The 19,794-nt window shown below is 40.0% G+C and overlaps 1 protein-coding gene across 1 annotated transcript; it reads right to left on the bottom strand.

Moving 5' to 3' along the window:
* Nucleotides 1–4,180: 4,180 nt before the first annotated feature.
* On the bottom strand, nucleotides 4,181–19,077 carry LOC110071965 (pantetheinase). The gene is made up of 7 exons (XM_020779861.3): nucleotides 18,145–19,077; nucleotides 17,916–18,046; nucleotides 15,150–15,342; nucleotides 13,710–14,004; nucleotides 10,568–10,941; nucleotides 8,067–8,237; nucleotides 4,181–6,057 (listed from the first exon to the last, which is right to left on the bottom strand). Exons 1-7 carry the CDS (start codon nucleotides 18,355–18,357, stop codon nucleotides 5,938–5,940), a joined length of 1,497 nt encoding a protein of 498 aa, XP_020635520.3. The 5' UTR covers nucleotides 18,358–19,077; the 3' UTR covers nucleotides 4,181–5,937.
* Nucleotides 19,078–19,794: the final 717 nt, after the last annotated feature.

Below are 19,794 nucleotides of genomic sequence, written 5' to 3'. Positions count from 1 at the left end.
TTTTATTTGAGGGGTTTTTTAAATGTTCATTTCTTATATTTTTAGTCACAATTTTCTTAGGCATTTAGTAGGTGAAGGGCAATGAGACATCTTGACTAGATCTCCTGATGACAGTAAAATATGTTTTGTCTATATTTCTCTGTGAGAGTCAGGCAAGTCAGGCTTCATGTATTTGCCACATGTAACTAGTAGTAATGAAAAGCAAAATGTTGGTTAGGTATAGTGTAGCGCAGCCATCCCCAAACTTTTTGGGACTGCAGACTGGCTGAGCCTTTGAGGAAGGTGGAAGGGCCCTCCCCCATAACTGATTTGTGCATGTGCACGTGTGCCAGTGCTGGCGTGAACGCTCCCCACCCCTTCGCACATGCACAGGGGTGCCTGCACGCCCGCCTGTCTGCACGCCCGCCCACCCCTTAGCGTGGACACTCAGGTGTATGCATGAAAGGGTGGCGGATCACTCATGCCAGCACTGGCACGTGCACATGTGTGCAAAACATCTATGGGGAGGGGAGTACGTGCAGGGGGGTGGGAGGCCTGTCTTCACAGCCCAGTCCAGCTCAGGCCACGGACCGGTATTGGGCCACGGGCCAGGGGTTGACGACCTCTGGTGTAGTGGGATGAAGTAGATAAGGCATGGGGGGGGAGAGCACTAACAGTGACTGAATAGAGTGGCAAGGAAGTTTCAGGAGAGACATGACAACGGGCATGTGAGCAGACCCCAGAGGTACACCTTTCTTTTTCTGTTCCTTTCTTCTTCTCCCTTGTGCCAGATTTGCACACAGGTGTGTAAAGTACATTTTAGGGCCTCAGATTATGAAAGGATTCTTTCAGATGACCCAGATTTACTAAACTGTGAGTTTAGCCTCCTAAAATAGTTGCATGATTTAGGGACTCATCATGTAGAGATCACTTCCTTAAGCTTTTATTTGCTTCTTTAGAGTATTTGACACCTGAGCATTCAGCCTGCAGGCAGGCAATGCAGCATGGCCTTTCCTAATTTGAAGAGACCCTTTTCCAGCAGGCCAAGGCAAAGAGGCAGGCACGAAAGCAGCAAAATCAGGGAGCTGGATAGGGGACAGATTGGATTTGTCTTCAATGTGGAAGGGATTGTCACTCTTGAATTGGTCGTCACAGCCACACTAGATGTTGTTCCAAGACTTCTATTAAGAGCACATTACCATAGTCTCTTGAGACTGAAGGATGCCTACTAGGTATTAGATCACTTTGATGAAAACTCATGATTTGATTCCAGATGAGACTTCCAAACTTATGTGGTCACCAGTCTTGGCTGAATGAAGCAAGAGAAATCCCAGGAACAGGCAGTCAGATATTTCATCTACATTCAACATATGACAAAGAGGCTGGCAGTTGATGTTGCCATGGTCCGTGTGGATATAATCCCATTTAATAAGTGTCCTGTTCAAGAAATAGTCATTACTTGCCATGTAGGCTAGAGACTTAGTGTCTGACTTGAGATTGTATTGGTGTACCTGTCTCCCTTCTTCTTTGTCCAACAAATAGGATGGATTGCCTCTCAGCCTTGTGTTTCATTTTAAATTGATCTGTGTTAGGCAACTCAGTTATGCCCCTTCCTTCCTTCCTTCCTTCCTTCCTTCCTTTCTTTCTTTCTTTCTTTCTTTCTTTCTTTCTTTCTTTCTTTCTTTCTTTCTTTCTCATGGAAGGCATAATGAATAGTTTTGGGGTGGGATATCAGAGATCCAGAGCAGAGCAAAAGAACAGCAAACTGAGAACTATAGGCAGCTAGAGATCTTTATTGTTCTTCTTAATGGGAAAGTGAATGGGATAGTTGGTCCTGTAGATGTTACAGGCTTGTATGTTCCTTCCATTCCATCAGGAGATCTCACTATGCCACTACATTGTTGTTGTTGTTTCAACTTATATGCCACCCCGTAGTGCTCTGGGTAGTTTCCAACATAATCTCTCACATACAAACATATTGTTGGAGGGGAGGGAGGTTAAAACTGCCCTTGTGGCCGAATATTTGGTTCACCAAAGGCAGGATTTAACTGATGCCATAACAGGAGATAAAGAAGTATATGCAATAAAAAAAGCATTCTTTGGGTATGTGAATAGCAAAAGTCAAACAAAAGACATAGTGGCACAGCTCCGCAATGGAGATGGAAAAATGATAACAGATGACAAAGAAAAGGTGAAGGTGCTCAATTCCTATCTTAGTTTCATCTTTTCCCATTAGACAGACTATGAACTTCCAAACAAATTGGAAGTGCAAGTGGGGGTGACAGGATTACAGCTGGAGATTGATAAACTAATAGTCAAACAATGCCTTACCACATTGAACAAGTTCAAATCTCCAGGGCTGGATGAACTGCATCCGAGAGTACTGAAGGAACTGGCTGAAGAACTCTCAGAACCGCTATCCGTTATTTTCTTGAAATCATAGGAAACAGGAGGTGTGCCAGAAGATTGGAGGAGGGCTAATGTCGTCCCTATCTTTAAAAAAAAGGGGGGGGGAGGAAGTTGGGAACTACAGGCCAGTCAGCCTAACATCAATCCCAGGCAAAATTCTGGAACAGATTGTAAAGTGGTCGTTGTGCAAGCACCTAGAAAACAAGGCAGTAATAACTAGAAGCCAACACGGATTTGTCAAGAACAAATCCTGCCAAAGTAATCTGATCTCATTTTTTGATCAGGTAACCTCCCTGATAGATAGAGGGAATGCTTAGACATAGCATATCTTGACTTTTGACAGTCAAATATGAGATCCTGATTAGCAAGCAAACTAGGTGTGGCCTGGATAGATCAAGTATCAGGTGGATACACAACTGGCTATAGAATCATACTCAGAGGGTGATGATTAATGGCTCCTTCTCAAACTTGGAGGAGGTAACAAGTGGGATACTCTAAGGCTCAGTCCTAGGCTCCATGCTCTTCAATATTTTTTATTAATGACTTGGATGAGGGAATGCAGGGAATGGTTGTCAAATTTGCAGATGATACAAAATTGGGTGGAATAGCTAATACCCTAGAACAGAAACAAAATTCAAAATGACTTTAATAGGATGGAGCACTGGGCTGACAGCAACAGAATGAAATTGAGCAGGGATAAAGACAAAGTCCCCATCCAGGAAAAAGAAACCAATTGCACAGTTACTATGAGTGAGAAGGTTCTTGGAATTGTTGTAGATCACAAGCTAAATATGAGCCAACAATGTGATGTGGCTACAAAAAAAGGCAAATGCTATTTTAGGCTGCATTAATAGAAGTACAGTTTCCAAATCCCGTGAGGTGCAAGTCCCCCTCTATTCAGCACTGGTTAGTCCTCACCTTGATTATTGTGTCCAGTTCTGGACTCCACACTTCAAGAAGGATGCTAACCAATTGGAACAAGTTCAGAGAAGGGTGACAAGGATGATCGGGGAGCTGGAAACCAAGACTTATGGGGAAAGGCTGAAAGAATTGGGCATGTTTAGCCTTGAGAAAAAAAGTCTGAGAGGTGATATGATAGCACTTTTCAAATATTTGAAAGGCTGTCATACAGAGGAGGGGCAAGATCTGTTCTTGATCATCCCAGAGTGCAGAACACACAACAATGGGCTCATGTTAAAGGAAGCCAGATTTTGGTTGAATATCAGGAATAACATCCTGTTAGAGCAGTACGACAGTGGAACCAGTTACCTTGGGAGTTGGTGAGTGTTCCAACACTGGAGACATTCAAGAAAAAATTAGATAATCACCTGGCAGATATGCTTTGATGGTATTCCTGCACTGAGCAGGGGTTCCACTTGATGGCCTTGTAAGCCCCTTCCAACTTCACTTTTCTATATTTCTGTGTTTAATTTTCCCTCCAGGTGCACCATTTCCCACACCAAAGTGCATAATAAATCAAGTCTGGCTAATCTATTTTGGCCCTTGAGAAAGAAAACTCCACAAATGTCTTTGTGTGGGATTGAATTCCAAAAGTAATAATTAATAATTTGGTCTCCTTTCATAACATTCAAAATCACCTGTTTGGGGTGGCCACCTCATATTACCTAAGGGTAGGGCTGACCCTCTTGCTTGTAGCATAAGAGGCCTTGACATGTCAACAGTTCCTCTTCTTTTGAGGTTTACTTGCTACAGCACATTGTGCTGATAGTTTATAAAAATATTGTGCTTTAGAGTTTCTAAATATATATATTAAAATAAGCCAGAAAAAAATAAATGAGATATTTATTTTAAGCAGGGAGAAGTTGAAAAACACACAAGAAAATTCAAAACATTTATTCAAAGTATGTGAGTCCCCTTTCCTCTTAAGCTAAGCATTCATGGTGACATACAACAAACAGAAACACATTTCATATATAGCTTTCTAGCCTGAAAGCAGAACACATTTCAAATACATAATTACAATTTTACATGAATTTAAGAAGCCATTTATCTTTGGACAATGAAACCATGAAGTCTCTGAACCACATAACTGGAGCCCAAACATGACTCTTGCACATGGGAAGAGCAGCTAAGGACCAAGGAGCTAGAACATTAAGTATGTTTGCTTAGTAAGACTTGAGGGAATGGGGCTTAGCTTCATTTCATTTTTGGTTAATGTTATCAGTCATATTTTATTTTTATTTTATTTATTTATTTTTATACATTTTACCCCTCCGCAGTAGACAATGCCTAATTGGGGTGGCTTACATGGATAAAAACACAACAATATGACAATATAAAAATCATCTAAAACACAGTTTTAACACTTATTACTATACAGCACATTACCAAGATGGCATAACTCAAGAAAGAAAAAAAGGATCAATTAATTGACTGGAGGGAAGGCCTGCCTGAAGAGCCAAGTTTTTAAATGGCTTTTGAAAACACCCAGCGAGGGTGCCAGACAGATTTCAGTTGGGAGGGTGTTCCATAGCTGAGGGGGCACTGCCAAGAAGGCCTGGTTTTTTGTTTTTTTCCTTCTGGGCCTCTCTTGGCGTTAGGCCCCTCAGCCGTCCCTGCAGGGTGATTCAGGTAGATCTAGGTGGAAGAAGACGATCTGCCAAATATCGAGGTCCCAAACCGTTTAAGGCTTTGTATGTAATCGTTAACACTTTGAAATCAATGCGGAAACGGATGGGCAACCAGTGCAAAGCAGCCAGAGTGGGATATGCACAGGGCAAGAAAAGTATAAACTCACACATTGTTGGGTCCAGGAAAAAAGACAGTCTAGGTGTCACGGTGACCTTATAAAGTATGGGGTGAATTGGCTATATGTTCCCCTTCAAGCATTCCAACATAACTCAAGGTACTTTTAGATGGAGTTTGTTAATCAAAAGATAGTCAGCAGTGGAAAAACAAGAGAAAGTTACAAGCAGAAGAGGATGCTGCCTGCCCCTCCATCCAAAAAGGATGTGAGAGGGGCAAGGTGGCTGCGTGGAGAAAAGCCTGTTCTCAAGTGTTCCTAAGGAACAAGAAAGAAAGGTGGAAATTTAGACATCTCAAAATGTGCAGTTTCAAGTAGCACCAAAGCAATATAGATTTCCCCTGGACAGCAAAGTTTAAAGATTAGTTGTCTGACTACTTACAGTCTGGACTAAAGACTGCCATAATTTCTGCCCCCCCCCCCCCGGCAACACACACACACACTTTACAATAGATACTGAGCATGCTGTAGGAATCTCAGTTATACGTAATAACAAAATCTCAAGGCAAAATATTTCTTTGTTGCTTATCACACATTCCTGGTTATGGGATATGGCAATAAAATGGAAAGTGTACGTGGGTTTATTGTATTAATCCATGCTCATAGCTGATAATTGCTCCTAATGCAATCAATCTGGTTTGTCCAACAATGAAATACTGTTTATTTTGATTTCTGCTCTACACACACAAACGCACACCAGGCTCAGGAAAAGAGACATAACAGAAGTGACTAGAGGAGAGAATGCTGGTAAGGTGACAAACGAAGCAAAGTAATGAAGATTAATTTCATGGTGACGTGTACAGTGGATGTAGAGAGTCTTTCTCATACCATCTTCCAAACAGAGCCACAGATAAGACTGGCTTTGAAATACTGACGTTGCTAATCAAACGTCCATCAGGCAGCACCTAAAAGACAGAACATTTAGATAAAACATTGTGCAGAGGAAAACTTGGATGGGTGGCCATCGTTCCTTCTTGTGAATTGGCCTTCCTGGGAGCTGCCACTAAGGTCTTACATTTAGCAGATGGCATACAGAATAGCATGAAACAAACCTGGTTAACTATTTGTTACAAGGAAGGAAAACTGGCACCCTCTTGCCGCTCTTTGCCCATTTTTTAGTGTAGCTGAAGGTGGATAAACCCAGATGACCTGAAGGTTATTTTTCGGATTTGCTATCATCATAAGGGTTGCCCTCCTTGAGGGCATGGGCTGAAGTGGAAAGAATGTGGCCAAAGTTGCAGATTAATATTTCATTTCTGAAGGAGATAAAAAGTAATTTTGATACACTGTTGTAAATCATCGTAAATAATTTACTAGAATTTCATTAATATTTACATTCATTTATTACTTGTTAATTTATTACTTATAATGTTATAATAAGATTCTATGAAGTTTAAAATTTATTACTTATAATGTTATAGTAAGATTCTATGAAGTTTAAAAAAATATATTAAGGGTTTAATTAAGTGATTATTAAGACTCAGAGTACAACTAGAAAAATTTGTATGGATCCACTGTGATGTCACTACTGCTGCACTGCTGCTGCAGCTGGGTAGGATGGCATGAACTAGAACAGCCACAAACCCTTCCATTTGAAGGAGCAAACCATATGCATTGGCACAAACAATTATATGGTCTGAACTAACGGAAATGCATTCACTGAAAAAATAAAGGTAGAAGCCCCAGTGGGAAAGGAAAAACATTCGGGTTGGGGGTGTGTGTGGTAATTCGCATTGATTTGTACATTGTGTTGTCAAGAAATATGATACAAATCTAACCATCCCAATTCCTGAATAATTTCAGTATTATTTGTCAATGTAGTTGCCCTCTTAGTAGGGTTGAAAAGAAAGTCGCTGAGAATTGCTGCTGCAAAACATAGTTTCTGTTATCTATGCAGCATCTCCACAACATCTAGTCAGTTTCACACTATTTACCTCTTCAGTTACTGTTCCTTAAAGTTATTTGGGTGTTAAACAGAGTTTAGCTCTTTTATCTCTTTTAGAACTAAATAACTTTTAAATGACTCTAATCAAACAGAATTAGCCCACACTTTAGACTGCTTCTGGCACAGTCCATTCTGAGCTATTTCCCAGCATTTACACGACATATAGGCAGTAGAGATCTGTGCCCAAGCTGGACCTTTCTGGGGGGCTAGGCTGAAGTGATCCCCATACAGTAAGGGAGATTGCCTCCCCCTTCCCCTGCGGTCATTGACTACACTGCTTAGGGGTGATGTGGGGGTTGCAGCTTGATGACACCTGGTGGGTCACTTTCCCCATCCCTGGTGATGGGTATAGTGAAGAAATGAAACTCACCTCACCCATCTCTCTTACTTCCCTGGGAGTCTCAAGTAGCAGGTACAAAAAAAAGCTATACATAGTGACTGTATCTTTACTACTATTCTTGATAGGAATACAGTGGTGCCTCGCATAGCGAACTTTTCGCTATGCGATGAAACCGCACAACGAGGGGTCCCGGGCCATCGCTGGAGCGTTCGCTCAGCGATGGCCCCTATGGGCTTTTTTCGCTATGCGATGATCGCGCGGACGCAATCAAAGCATAGCGAACAGCTGATCGGCGGTTCCAAAATGGCCGCCGCTAAAACAAAATGGCAACCGCTGTTTTGCCTCGCTAACAAGGCATCCAAAATGGCCGCCGCAATGGAGGAAACTCGCAGAACGGTGAGTTTTAAGTCCATAGGAACGTATTAAATCAGTTTTAATACGTTCCTATGGGCTTTTTTGTTTCACTTAACGATGGATTCGCTGAGCGAGGGTTAATCCGGAACGGATTAACCTCGCTAAGCGAGGCACCACTGTATATGTATTTAATTTAAATGTCTTATTAATTCCCCCCCCCCCGCTGTTCTCATGGTTGGCGTTGAACTTTGAAGCAACGTGAGTTCCTCACTCACCTGAAATTCTCTCGGGGCCAGTTGAGTCTCTGTAAGCAAGACTTCAGGGAATACATAACTGGTGTTGAATGTGCCGCTGAGAGAAAAGGAATCAAACCTTGTATGAGCAGTATCTACTGGCTGCCCACATGATTTCAAGTCTGTGCTCTTACATTTCAGAAATGTACATATCTATGGAAAGAGAGAGGAGTAGGATGTTAATGGAATTAAGTTGTTCAAAGTAATAGGAAAACCACTTGTGTTCACAGAACAGGGGAAAAAATTCACAGTCTAACATTGGTACCACTGGGCTTTGGACTCTAAGTTTTAAAGTAGACATCATATTCAGCACACATTTAGAAGCATTGCTCCCATGTTCCATGGTGAAAGCCATCTGTTTATTCTAGCACATGCTTTTCCTAACCTCCTCTATAGTGCATTCAAGCATCTTTTGTTTTGTAACTGGTTATCAGAAGGTAAAAACAGATTTAATTGACATGCTTGGTAGCTGAGACATACGGTACATATGTATGGATAGCCCATTGTCAGAAGAGAGAACATGCTAATTGTAGTGAATACACAATCTTGTTAACATCCAGTTTGACTCTCAGACTGCACAATTCTTTATTTAAAACAATGTTAGCCTACTTTTCAGTGTCCCAGATTGCCTTATACAAGATCAAGAAAAACCGGATAGTCCCTACTGCTGGCAAGCACATTTTTTATAGAGGAAAGAAGGGATTTTGAACAGGAAAATAGGCAAAAGTAGGCCTAAATCCAGCAGAGTAGTAGCAGAATGAAAATCCCTACTAGTGCAGTCATATGGCATCACATTAATTTAAAATACATTGAGCAATCATTTGTACAAATGTTCACACACCAAATCCATATTGGATACTGCTCTAGCACTAACACTGAAAATGCACAATTACAGTTAGCCTTACACCAGTAGAATAACATAACTGGGCACCAGCCTTTGGGATAAATTCTTAAATTTTCATTGTGGTTTCTATGTTTACTAGTACATAGTTCTTTTTATTTTCAGATAGTAATAGTTTCATTTTGTCTTATTACTTGGAGAAACAGCAATCAAGTCTTTTGTTGATTTCTTCCCTCAGGGGGAATCAATATGAATTACTTTTGAAAGCTTAAATAGAAAACAAAAAACAAAAGTATTGTTTTGAAAGCTTAAATAGAAAGCAAAAAATAAAAGTATTGCACTTTAAGACAAATACATGCATTTCACTGTGAGGTTTGATGGATTACACACCTCAAAACGGCCTGTAATCCATGAAAGATCAAAATGAAATTTGTTTATGTTGAAAGTGCCAATGTTTATTTGTTTTTGCTGCTGTTTTTGTTGTTAACAAAAATTATCAAGACTATGTCTCTGAAAATGTTACATGACACCTTTTAAATTCAAGAAGAAGTAAAGGTAGGATGAAATAATACTCAACATGAAGGCATAGAGGGGCATTGTATTCTATACAAGGGCTGCTTATTTTGTTGCTTTATCACCTATGTGGGTGTTTTTTAGAATCATAATTTTAATATTATTACTGTAATTTTTATTACAACAGTTTTATTGTCTTAACAATAAATACCTGTTTCCAGATACCTGTTTCCCTTCCCTAGCATTAGACAAACAATAATAACCAATTAGATAACAAATTGTTGCCCTTTCAAAATACTCCAGTATCTGCAACCTGAAGTAGATACCTCACACTGCTTGACAACAGAATCAGCTCTGCTTCACTGAGTTTGACACAATGCAAGTGTCAATGGGAGCATTTTCTACATAGAGACATAGCTTGGTAACAGCATTTTAAAATGATTGTGTTAGTGTTCCTTTTAAAAACATTCCTCATTACCTGTTACTCACAAGGAATGAATAACATTACTTATTTATAATATATTAGCTTGAAAAGAGAATTTTTACAAATAAAAAATGCCTCACATTTCCACAAAGCACTCTGCCAGTGTTGTTATGAGATGATGTGTCATTGTTTGGTGAAATATCAACCATCCAACAGATTTTCAAACCTAAGTTTCAAAGTAACATTACCGCCCCCTTGTTGCCCCCTGCCCCAAGAGCAATGCATTACAAGTAACAGGTGCCCATGTAGGAGGGCCTGCTCTGTTGCTGCTCCCAGACTTTGGAACTCCCTCCCACTTGAGGTCAGGCTGCTCCTATCTTGACTTTCTGCCTGAATGGGTTTTTAAAATGGAAACTTGTGCTTTCCTGCTTTGAATACATTTTTGGTGTTGCCCTTCTTTACTGTCTTTTAGTGTGGTATATTTATTTTTTAGTATTTGTATATTTACTGTTTTTAGCTTTATATATTGCCTTTCAATGATGTAAGCTTCCAGGATTCTTTTTAAGAAGAAATGCAGGGTAAAAAATGGTTTAAAATAAATAAAAATAAAATAAACAAAATCACAACTTACAATGCATTACTTCCAAGTTATGGATAAGAATAATGTTTCACAGATTGCTTATTGTACTTCTCTAAATCCTTTACCTGCAAATAATATTCTCCTTCAACCACATGAAGCCCATCGAAAGCACCAAATGCGTAAACTTCATCTTTTCGCTTTTCTGTCATCTTGTAGCTCAGGTGGCAGCAGAGGCCATTCTGGCAGACGGTGAAGTTTCCTGCTTCTTGTGACAGTTCCGTGAAGGTGAAGTTATCACAATATATGCTTCCTGTAAACACTTGGCTTTCTGGTGAGAAATGTTTGACACTTGTAGCATATAAGCTCCAGTTGACTCGGGGAGGACAGGTGGGTGAGAGGCGGGGATATACGTCAAGTTCTGCAAGCAGGAGTTTGCCATTCTGTGTTTCCATATCGAAGTGATACACCTTTGGACCCTCAGGTGCAAAGATACCGCTTCCTGTGGGTGACAGAAGAATTTGCACCAAGCTGTCATGGTGACCGTGGAGATTTTAGGAACTATAGTTTTGAAAAATACATTTTCCAAGTGTACATTGTTAAACACAAGCTGTTGGGAAAACTAATTTCTTCGTGGAAAAAAGTGTGTTATGAATTGCACTAAGCAGATTTGATGTGGATGGTAATAGAACCATGTTTTGTCCTATTATTTTCCATAGATTATAAAGGCTAAACATGTCTTTTCTTTTTCCGCTTCTTTCTCTCTTTCTCTGCTTCTTTTTGTTTTGTTGTTTTGAGGGGACTGAGGTTACCATTAACCCTTTGTTCTCCTAACTTAATTAAACTTTTCAGAGTTTTCTAAATAGAGAGTACTTCACTATTCCCTTCTTGGGGACATCCTCCTTGTGAAGCTTGCCCAAAGCCACCCGGGCTGGCTGGGATGCACAGTGGAGAGTTGAACTTCCAAATCTGGCTTCACAGCCAGATAGCAATCCAGCCAGCCTTGAAAGGTGCTCTGGAACAATCTCCCTCCGGAGATTCGCGCGGCCCCCACGCTGGGCACCTTTGAAACCCAATTAAAAACATGGCTGTTTATTCAGGCCTTCCCTCCAGCCAACTCTTGATTTTTTCTTACTTTTCCTTTTTATTTTTACTGCTGTTCTTGTTTGATTATTATGTATTTGTCTATGTTTTATTATTTGATTTTATATTTGGAAGCCGCCTAGAGTGGTCCGGTGGGCCAGATAGGCGGGGTATAAATTAAATTAAATTAAATTAAATTAAATAAATAAATAAATAAATAAATAAATAATTGCCTACAATTTGTATTTGATTTTTTCTGAAGGTACTTCACTTTCTGTGCTGTATTAATACTCTCAAATGCACATAAACAGCCAGAGAAAAGCTGAAAGACGCTTCTGAGAATCATGCATAAAGTTACCCAATGTCTTATCACACAGGTGACAATCTGAAGATATAGAAATAAGCAAACAAATTAGTTTCTATTCTTAACACAACTAGAAGAGGGTAGGACCTGCTTGTCCGAAGAAGGACTACATTCCTACACGGCGTAACAATGCTAGAAATTTATTTATTTATTTATTTATTTATTTATTTATTTATTTATTTATTTATTTATTTATTTATTTATTTATTTATTTATACCCCACCCCACTAGACCAGAGAGCTAGAATTACCTGATATGTCCTTGTTTTGTCTGTCACTTCCTTCTCTCAGTCCAAACCCTCTCTTTCCTAGATCTGGAGTTAGCCACAGCATTCCAGGCTTATCTCCTTATCTTCCAATGGACATTCTATAATGAATAAATTTTCCTTTTACGGAAAATGGTGTTTGCCACTTATTCCAAATGCCACATTCCACCCATATCTAACAAATGCAGCAAAGGTGTTGCTTGTGAAGTCATTGTATGCCAATCCCCTGACTTGAGAGAACCACATAGGAAGTCCATAGTTATGACTTCAACACCTAAATGACCAGCTTATGTTTATCTGATCCATGTTTGTCTGTTTCAGAAAAAAAAAAAAACCAAAAACAAGAGAGTGGCCTCTGGCACCTTAAAGACTGCTGTAGCTATTATCGTGTGAACAAAAAAGTCTGTAAAATCTGTCTGTAAAGTGATAGAAGATTCTTGATTATGTTTTCAGAAGCACAGTTTTTTAAAAAAAATAATGTTGGTATCTAATAAAGCCATTAGGAAATGCAACATTTTCATTAGCTGTTCTTAAAGTAATCAGAGCTTAGATACGTATGTTATTTTTGAGACTACAACTCCCCAAATCCCCTTAGAGACTTCAGTTTTAGTCCAAAGAGTAACTTTTCCACACACTGAAATGAATCATGCTTTCCTCTGTGTTCCTCTCTCCCTTCCACACATTATGGGGTTATGCTCCCTTTGAAAACACAGGCACGCAGCTTGGGGGATTCATCTCTGAGCCTGGATGCCCAGGTTTCAGCAGTGGCCAGGAGCATCTTTGCATGGTTAAAAGTAGTGCACTAGCTGCGCCCATTCTTTGAGAGGTCTAATCTGGCCACGGTGACACATCCCCTAGTTACATCTCATTTGGATCACTGTAACACACTCTATATGGGGCTGCCTTTGGAAAGTGTTTGGAAGCTCCAGCAGGTCCGAATCTCCACAGCCAGATCATTACCTGGGGCTGGTTACAGGGAACATGTGACACCCCCCCCCCCCCGTTACAACAGCTCCACTGGCTGCCCATCCGTTTCTGGTCACAATTCAAAGTGCTGGTTTTAACCTATAAAGCCCTAAATGGCTTAGGTCCAAGCTATCTAAAAGACCACATCTCCCTCTATGAGCCTGCTTGGGTAATAAGATCATCAAGGGAGGACTTCCTCTCAGTCCCACCACCCTCACAGGTGTGTTTGGTGGGGACACAGGAGAGGACCTTCTCTGTTCCTGCTCCCAGACTCTGGAATTCCCTCCCAGGGGAAGCTAGGCTGGCCCCATCTTTGCTGTCTTTCTGCAGGCAGGCTTTTCCTTAATGACTGGTCTTCTGAGGGGGGTTTTAAATGGACTGCTGTGCTCTGTTGTTTTAATATTGATGTTAGTTATCCTTTTCATATAGTACTTGTTTCATCTTTTTTTAAGTATTTGCATACTTACTGTTTTAGCTTTAAATATTGTTTTAGTAATGCAAGCCGCATTGGGTGGCATAGGAATATTTTAAATAAATACATAAAATAAATATCTTGCTTTCAGCTGCCAGAGTACTTGAAGGTTGCAATTACCAGTAATATCCAGGTGCGGCTTGTGTATATTAGCTGCGAGGAGATTGACACGCATCCCCATAGCCCAGGCTGAGTAGTACTGTACAGCAGAGAGAAGGGGCAGAGTATTCATCCAGGCCGTTGGGAACAGGACAGTGTCCACCTTGAATTTCTCCACCAATGATACAGCAGGCTCCCCAAAGTTAAGTATATCAGCACAAGTGAAAACTCCAAGCTTCCCAAATGGCGTGTCGAAGTTAACAAACTGTGGTTCCTTCGCATAATTAAAGTAGATTTCTGATGCAAAAAGGTTGTACTGTTTATAAGACAGGGGGGAAATCAAGGGAAAAATTATTCAGAAAAGCCAGAAAAAAAGCAGTTTGAAGGCTATTGTTTTAAATAGAACATTAGCCACCTGACTTGTCTTTAGAACTGAGAAAGCAGTCATGAGTTTACAAATGTAACTATTAAAACAAACACAAGGTAAGAGCTGAGTCTTATATTTTCAAAAATGAATTCAGCATTTCTTCAAGTCAGCAGGTCTACATGCTCACAGCACCTAGTGTTACTTAATCTGAGTGTCTGAAACCCCCATCTACATTCCATCTTAAGACTTAGGGGTAAAACAGATGTCATAGAGAGCATGTCCTTAGAAGACCAAGGTGCTGAAAGATGTTTGACTGTCACAATACAAGCTTTTCACACTTCTCAGTTAAGAGGAGTCACATCCTTAAACGTGTAACTCAGCCTTCAATGTCAGCAGCTTTTTGCCCTCCTTTCTCCCCTCCTTTATTGCTGGATTCATTATCTAGTTTGATACAGAGTTCTGAAGAACCTGAAAACTTGTATCCTCTTTTGTAATTGGATTTGTTTCAGCGTAAAGATACTGCCACAATATAGAACTGGAATATAGAATCTGGAATCTAAAAACATGCAATTTGTTCTTTGCTGATGGAAAAAAATGCACTTTGCATTTGTGCCCAATGATACAGATCAAGCATTGTGTGCGTGCAGTGGTCTAAACAATAAAAAGGTCCATTTAAGCAAGATTTTTAGGTGGAAGAGTAGAAGCACACTTTTCCTCTCATTTTCATAGAGCAGAGGTAGGTAATTTTGCTGTATTTTGCCCCTCTAGGTGTTTTATGCTGAGGGAGGACTTTTTTTTTCAAAGCTGTTAATGTCACTTAGGAGAGTATCAACTGGAAAGAAAGAAAGAAGGAAGGAGAGAGAAAATAGTCGAAGACAAAATAGCTCCCTCCTGAGGGAAACAAGGAGACTTACTCAGTGGAATTTTTAAAAATCTGAGGATATACAAATGAAAGTCGGCCCCAAGATCCAAGGCAGGTATGTGTGATCCCCAAGGACACTGGAAGTTGCCTATCCTGAAGCAGAGCAATGTGAATTGCTTTTCTCATTTGTTTAGAGGAACCAATTATTGACTGAATGGAGAATAACGCTTACCTTGTGATAACGCGCCACAAATTTCCCTTCTGAATCATAAACAACATCTGTGTTGTACTGGTAGCGGCCATCGCTGGGACATTTGGGATCACTGGAGTTACATGATTTCTTGTCTCCCATGTTGGCAACCACATAGATGGAATAATTTTTTGCCATGCAGCTGAGTCTTTCCTGTACTGGGTTTAGTCCAAACCTAACATTGAATGACCATGACAAATTCCATTAAAGTTTGGTGCTTTGTGTGTGTGAAATCATAACATAGCTGTAACTTGAGGATTTGGAACATGAGGATTAAATCAGAGTTTGGAAACAACTTTTTGGGGACCATAACTTCCAGAGTCCTCCAGTGGCCATGCTGGCTCCAGGGGTCTCGAATTTGCAGTCCACAAAACTTAACTTTTCTTGTGAATGTGAAGGCAGAAAAGAAGAGATACAGCACAGGCACGTTAAAAATGTTGGTTAATGCAGAAATCTTAAAGGCTGTAAAGAGATCATTTCTCAAAGTGGAGATATCTTGGATGGAAATCTGAAAATAATTCATGGAAATAATTTCAAGGACATCTTAGAGCAATAATGAAATGGTGCCATATTGCAGTTCATTATTGCAGTAGTAGCGACGGATGTTTGAACTAAAAACCAAGAAACAAATTGTCTATATGCTGATTCAGCCTGCTCTCCAACATACAGGCTGTATGTGATAGGTAACCTTCAGCTTATAGCCTGAAATGAAAGTCACCAATTCTGTGAGGGATTAAAACTTCATACAGAAGCAGGTTTCTGTCCAACTGGCAGCAGATGGTCCAGGCAGTAAAATGATGTTAAGAGTCAGCTGCCTACATGCTTGTCAGACTTGTTACAATATAAACCATGTTCTCTATACTAATAAAAAGGACTACTATGAGAACAAATGGGGCAGGCTTTGGAGAAGCTGATTTATTCATTCTGATTAAGAGTTTGAGCAAACATTTGCATTACGGTTGGACAAACAAGACTCACCTGTTACTATTTTAAGGCAGTTGAGTAATATTCATTTGCATTACTACTGCTCTTTAATATTTGTTGTTCAAAGCTTACTCATATTTATTTATCCTTAGCTTTTTGGTCAGTGGCACTCATGCTTCTATTCTGGACTCATTGTGTCCTTTCCAGAAAGGTCTATTTGGAACTCCTTTTTTAAGGATATTGATCTGTAGTGTCCTTTCTACACCTGCTGGCAATTCTATACTCACTGATAATCTTTCTCCTTTCTCCTCTTTTTTTTGAGCTCTGTGGACTGTTTCTGTTCCAACACACTGGGAAAAGTTCAGCCTGCTAAAACAATCTCTCTACATCTGATTTGACTTCCTGCTATAGTTACAGCAGCTGCAGCTCTGCACACAATCTGCCACAGTCCAACGGGTCTGTTTCACTGATGGAACAGCACCACACCATAGTATTTGTCCAAAAATTGATACTGTGTTTGCAAATGTTTTTGTCAATAGGTGTTTGCACTGGAGCAACAAAATTTGAATTTAAAATGTCGATTACACATGTAGTTCTAAGGCATGTCTTCTTAGAAATAAGTCCTATTCAATTCAGTGGGGCTTACTCCCAAGAAAGTGTGCAAAGGATAGATAGCAGTCTACACCAGTTTTCCCTCCAACCCCATTTTAAAAAAAATGAAAATTGTTCCAACTTGTCATTTTGTTCCAAGTTAGCCTTAGCTTGCAAGCTCCCTTTGCTGGATACGTGTCAGGCCAGGAGCAGACATTATATTTGTTTCTTTAACAGCACTGCTTAATTACATCTAAATATTATTAGCTGATAATAATACACAGAGCCAGACTCCAGAATGCATGGAAGGCTACATGACCTGTAGGAAAGCTGTCCCTATACTGCCATCTTCTGAGATAAACAGGGGAAACAGATTTACTGTATTTACTGAACTCCAGAATTTTTAAAGTTGTACCACATCAGCATTAATAACTTATTGTTTTTAAGAAATGTGCAGTCTGCTTCTAACTATATTTACTTAGAACAAAACTCAAGAGAATCCAGTGTTAAGACTGGCAGGTCCTGACATTTTCAGACTCCCTCCTTGAATAGCATTTGATGGTAAATAAAGTGCAGCTGGAGACTTCACAGAAAATCCTTTACAGGCCATATCTATCCTATTGATTTCATTTACTGTATCAGTGTACTTCCCACAACAACACTACTCAAATAAAATGCAAAGATGCAATCCCAAAACAGTGTGTTCAGTTTGGCAACATATCAAGTCAACAGTTTTGTACAGTTATCCTTAATTAACTAACTGGGAACATAACGGCATCCTGTATTTAAAATGACTAGTGCTGTCTGGATTCCCCATTCTGTACAAATTCCAAGAACTGGCAGGAAACCCCACAATGACTTCACCCAGTGTGCTTGCAGATTGTCCCTTTCCTTTGCAGTTGTTTTGCATCATTCTCAGTATTTCTTGGGAGGTCCACCTGTAACTCCTCCCCCCATGTTTTCCTACTTATTTTTCTGGCTCCTTTCTTGATAAACAAATAGTTAAGAAGGAGAAGTTAAGGAGGAAAAAGATCCACAAACTGATTTTTTAAAAAACTGACAGTACCGAGGAACACCTGATTGTATTCTTGACTCTAGATGTACCCCACAACTACTGAGAAGTATATTTGTTACAGAGCTACTAAATAAAGATTACATGCTGTTGAGAATGTACCCCAGGAACTGCTCCATTTCTACTATATATCTAAGCAGAGGAAAGAAGGCAGAGAATACCTTTTGGGCTCATCACACGGAACCCAATTGACCTGAGATTCTGGTATATCTTCAAGGTAAGGGTAAATTGTTTCTCGTGTGAAAACCCATCCATAAATGCCATCCTCAGGGACCACAATGATGTGGGCACCCTAAGGAGAAAAAAAAAGAAAAATGGTCAAAACATATATAACCTTAGGACAAGCCCTGCGGGTTTTTGAAAGGTTGTTTCCTCAGCTACCTACTGTACCTGCTCAGCAGCTGTTTTAATGGCACCTTCCAAGATGTCTAGGTTTCTGTTCATCAGCTTCAAGGCGTCCTCTCGAGGGACAAGGGCCGGAGTGGCTCCTGATAGTATAACTGCATGCTCATAAACAGCAGCAAGGAAGGTCTCTAAGGCAAAGCCCCTGAGGATGATACCAGTCAGAACTAGAGCATAAATGGGAAACCGGAAGGCAGTCATTCTTGTGGAGCTGATCTGTAGTTCAAAATGAGTATCACTAGGAGGTTGCCAGAGTTAGCAAAAGGGGAAGAAATGATTTAATCCCCAAAGCATAGGGAAGTTCTAAGTTCAGAAAAAAAAGTTCTGCATCACAGGCATATTGTGAAACTGGGGTGATTGCCACATGTCACACACAGTGCACCTTGTACTCAGCTAACAGATTTGTGCAAGAGTATCTCACTAACAAGGAATGGAGCACGTATCTACTCGTTACATACGAATGTAAAATGAATTATAATAATGCTAAATACACAGAGTACGTTTTTGGCACCATTAAAAGTAATGAATGTTGAAGTGGTACAGAATGAAGAGTTTTAGATTAGGCAGATGACAACAAAATTTCATGTTCTGTCCCTGGAATGAAGCCAATCTGGCTTGTTTGGCTAGTTCTTGAGTGACAGGCTGGCAACTTCCTGAATGTGGACATATATTTAAGGTCTAAGGAGTCCTGCTAGAAAGATAAACAACTGTATTTCAAAATCAGAGGACAGTCACAATGGGGATTTTTTTTCCCCCTCAGGAGAATCAGTCCCAGCAGAAGGGAGTTGCAGCCCAGATTTAGAATGATCTCTGATTCATAATCAACAGCATCATAGAACAGGGTTAACTCTGTCTGAAAAAATCTTCCTGAAGGCACTCCATGCTTCAGATAAAGGAAAAGGTTGTGTGGTCCCCAAGAGGACACAAATGTAAGAGTGGATGATACCTTTTATTGGACCTCTAAAAATCAAAGAAATTGCAAGCTTTCATGGAAAAAATTCCACTTCTTCAGGCTTAGCACAACCCCTTTATGGATGGTGCAGAAAAATTGTACAACAATTGGCCATCCTTTCTGCCATTCACTCCAGTCCAGAGCTTAGAAATGTTATTTTCTAAACTAAAACTCCCAGAATCCTATACTAGCCATACTGGGCAGGTGGATTTTGGGAGTTGAAATCCAGAAAATGACTTCTCTGTGTTCTGTTACAAGTAGGAAAAAGTAACGGTGACACATCTGTTAAGTCTTTCTTTCATTTACTTGGTCACCCAAAAGCTGCTCACTGTATATTCCTTTTTGGTAGTCTCTCCTTCTCAGCACCTCCAGCAACATCGGCCCTTCTCTCCTCTCCAGCCATCAGAATGATGGCTATTTTGCTCCATCTAATAAGATGGAGAAGGCAGCTCCTTTTTAAAAAAAGAAGAAGTAGAATGATCCCACATTTTCAACTCTGGTGCTATTTTGTTCCTTGCTAATTTCCACCAGTGATTCTCAGTTAACCATTTTACTTTCACAAAGTAAAATATATTGGGCAACTGATGTTCTAGATCAGTGATAGCAAATCTTTTTGAGCCCGAGTGCTCAAACTGCAACACAAAACCAACTTATTTATTTTGAAGTGCCAACACTGCAATAAAACC

The sequence above is a fragment of the Pogona vitticeps genome, chromosome 1, assembly GCF_051106095.1.
Source record: "Pogona vitticeps strain Pit_001003342236 chromosome 1, PviZW2.1, whole genome shotgun sequence".
NCBI classification, from domain to species: Eukaryota; Metazoa; Chordata; class Lepidosauria; order Squamata; family Agamidae; genus Pogona; species Pogona vitticeps.
This window is presented reverse-complemented; position numbering and strand designations above follow the sequence as displayed.

Excerpts from the sequence above, each read along its gene's own strand:
- LOC110071965 (XM_020779861.3), bottom strand. The coding sequence starts at position 18,357 with ATGACTGCCTTCCGGTTTCCCATTTATGCTCTAGTTCTGACTGGTATC. Across the intron at positions 18,047-18,144 it reads TTAAAACAGCTGCTGAGCAG|GGTGCCCACATCATTGTGGT; the intron begins GTACAGTAGGTA and ends TTTTCTCCTTAG. Across the intron at positions 10,942-13,709 it reads GCCGCACCTGGATATTACTG|GAAGCGGTATCTTTGCACCT; the intron begins GTAATTGCAACC and ends TGTCACCCACAG.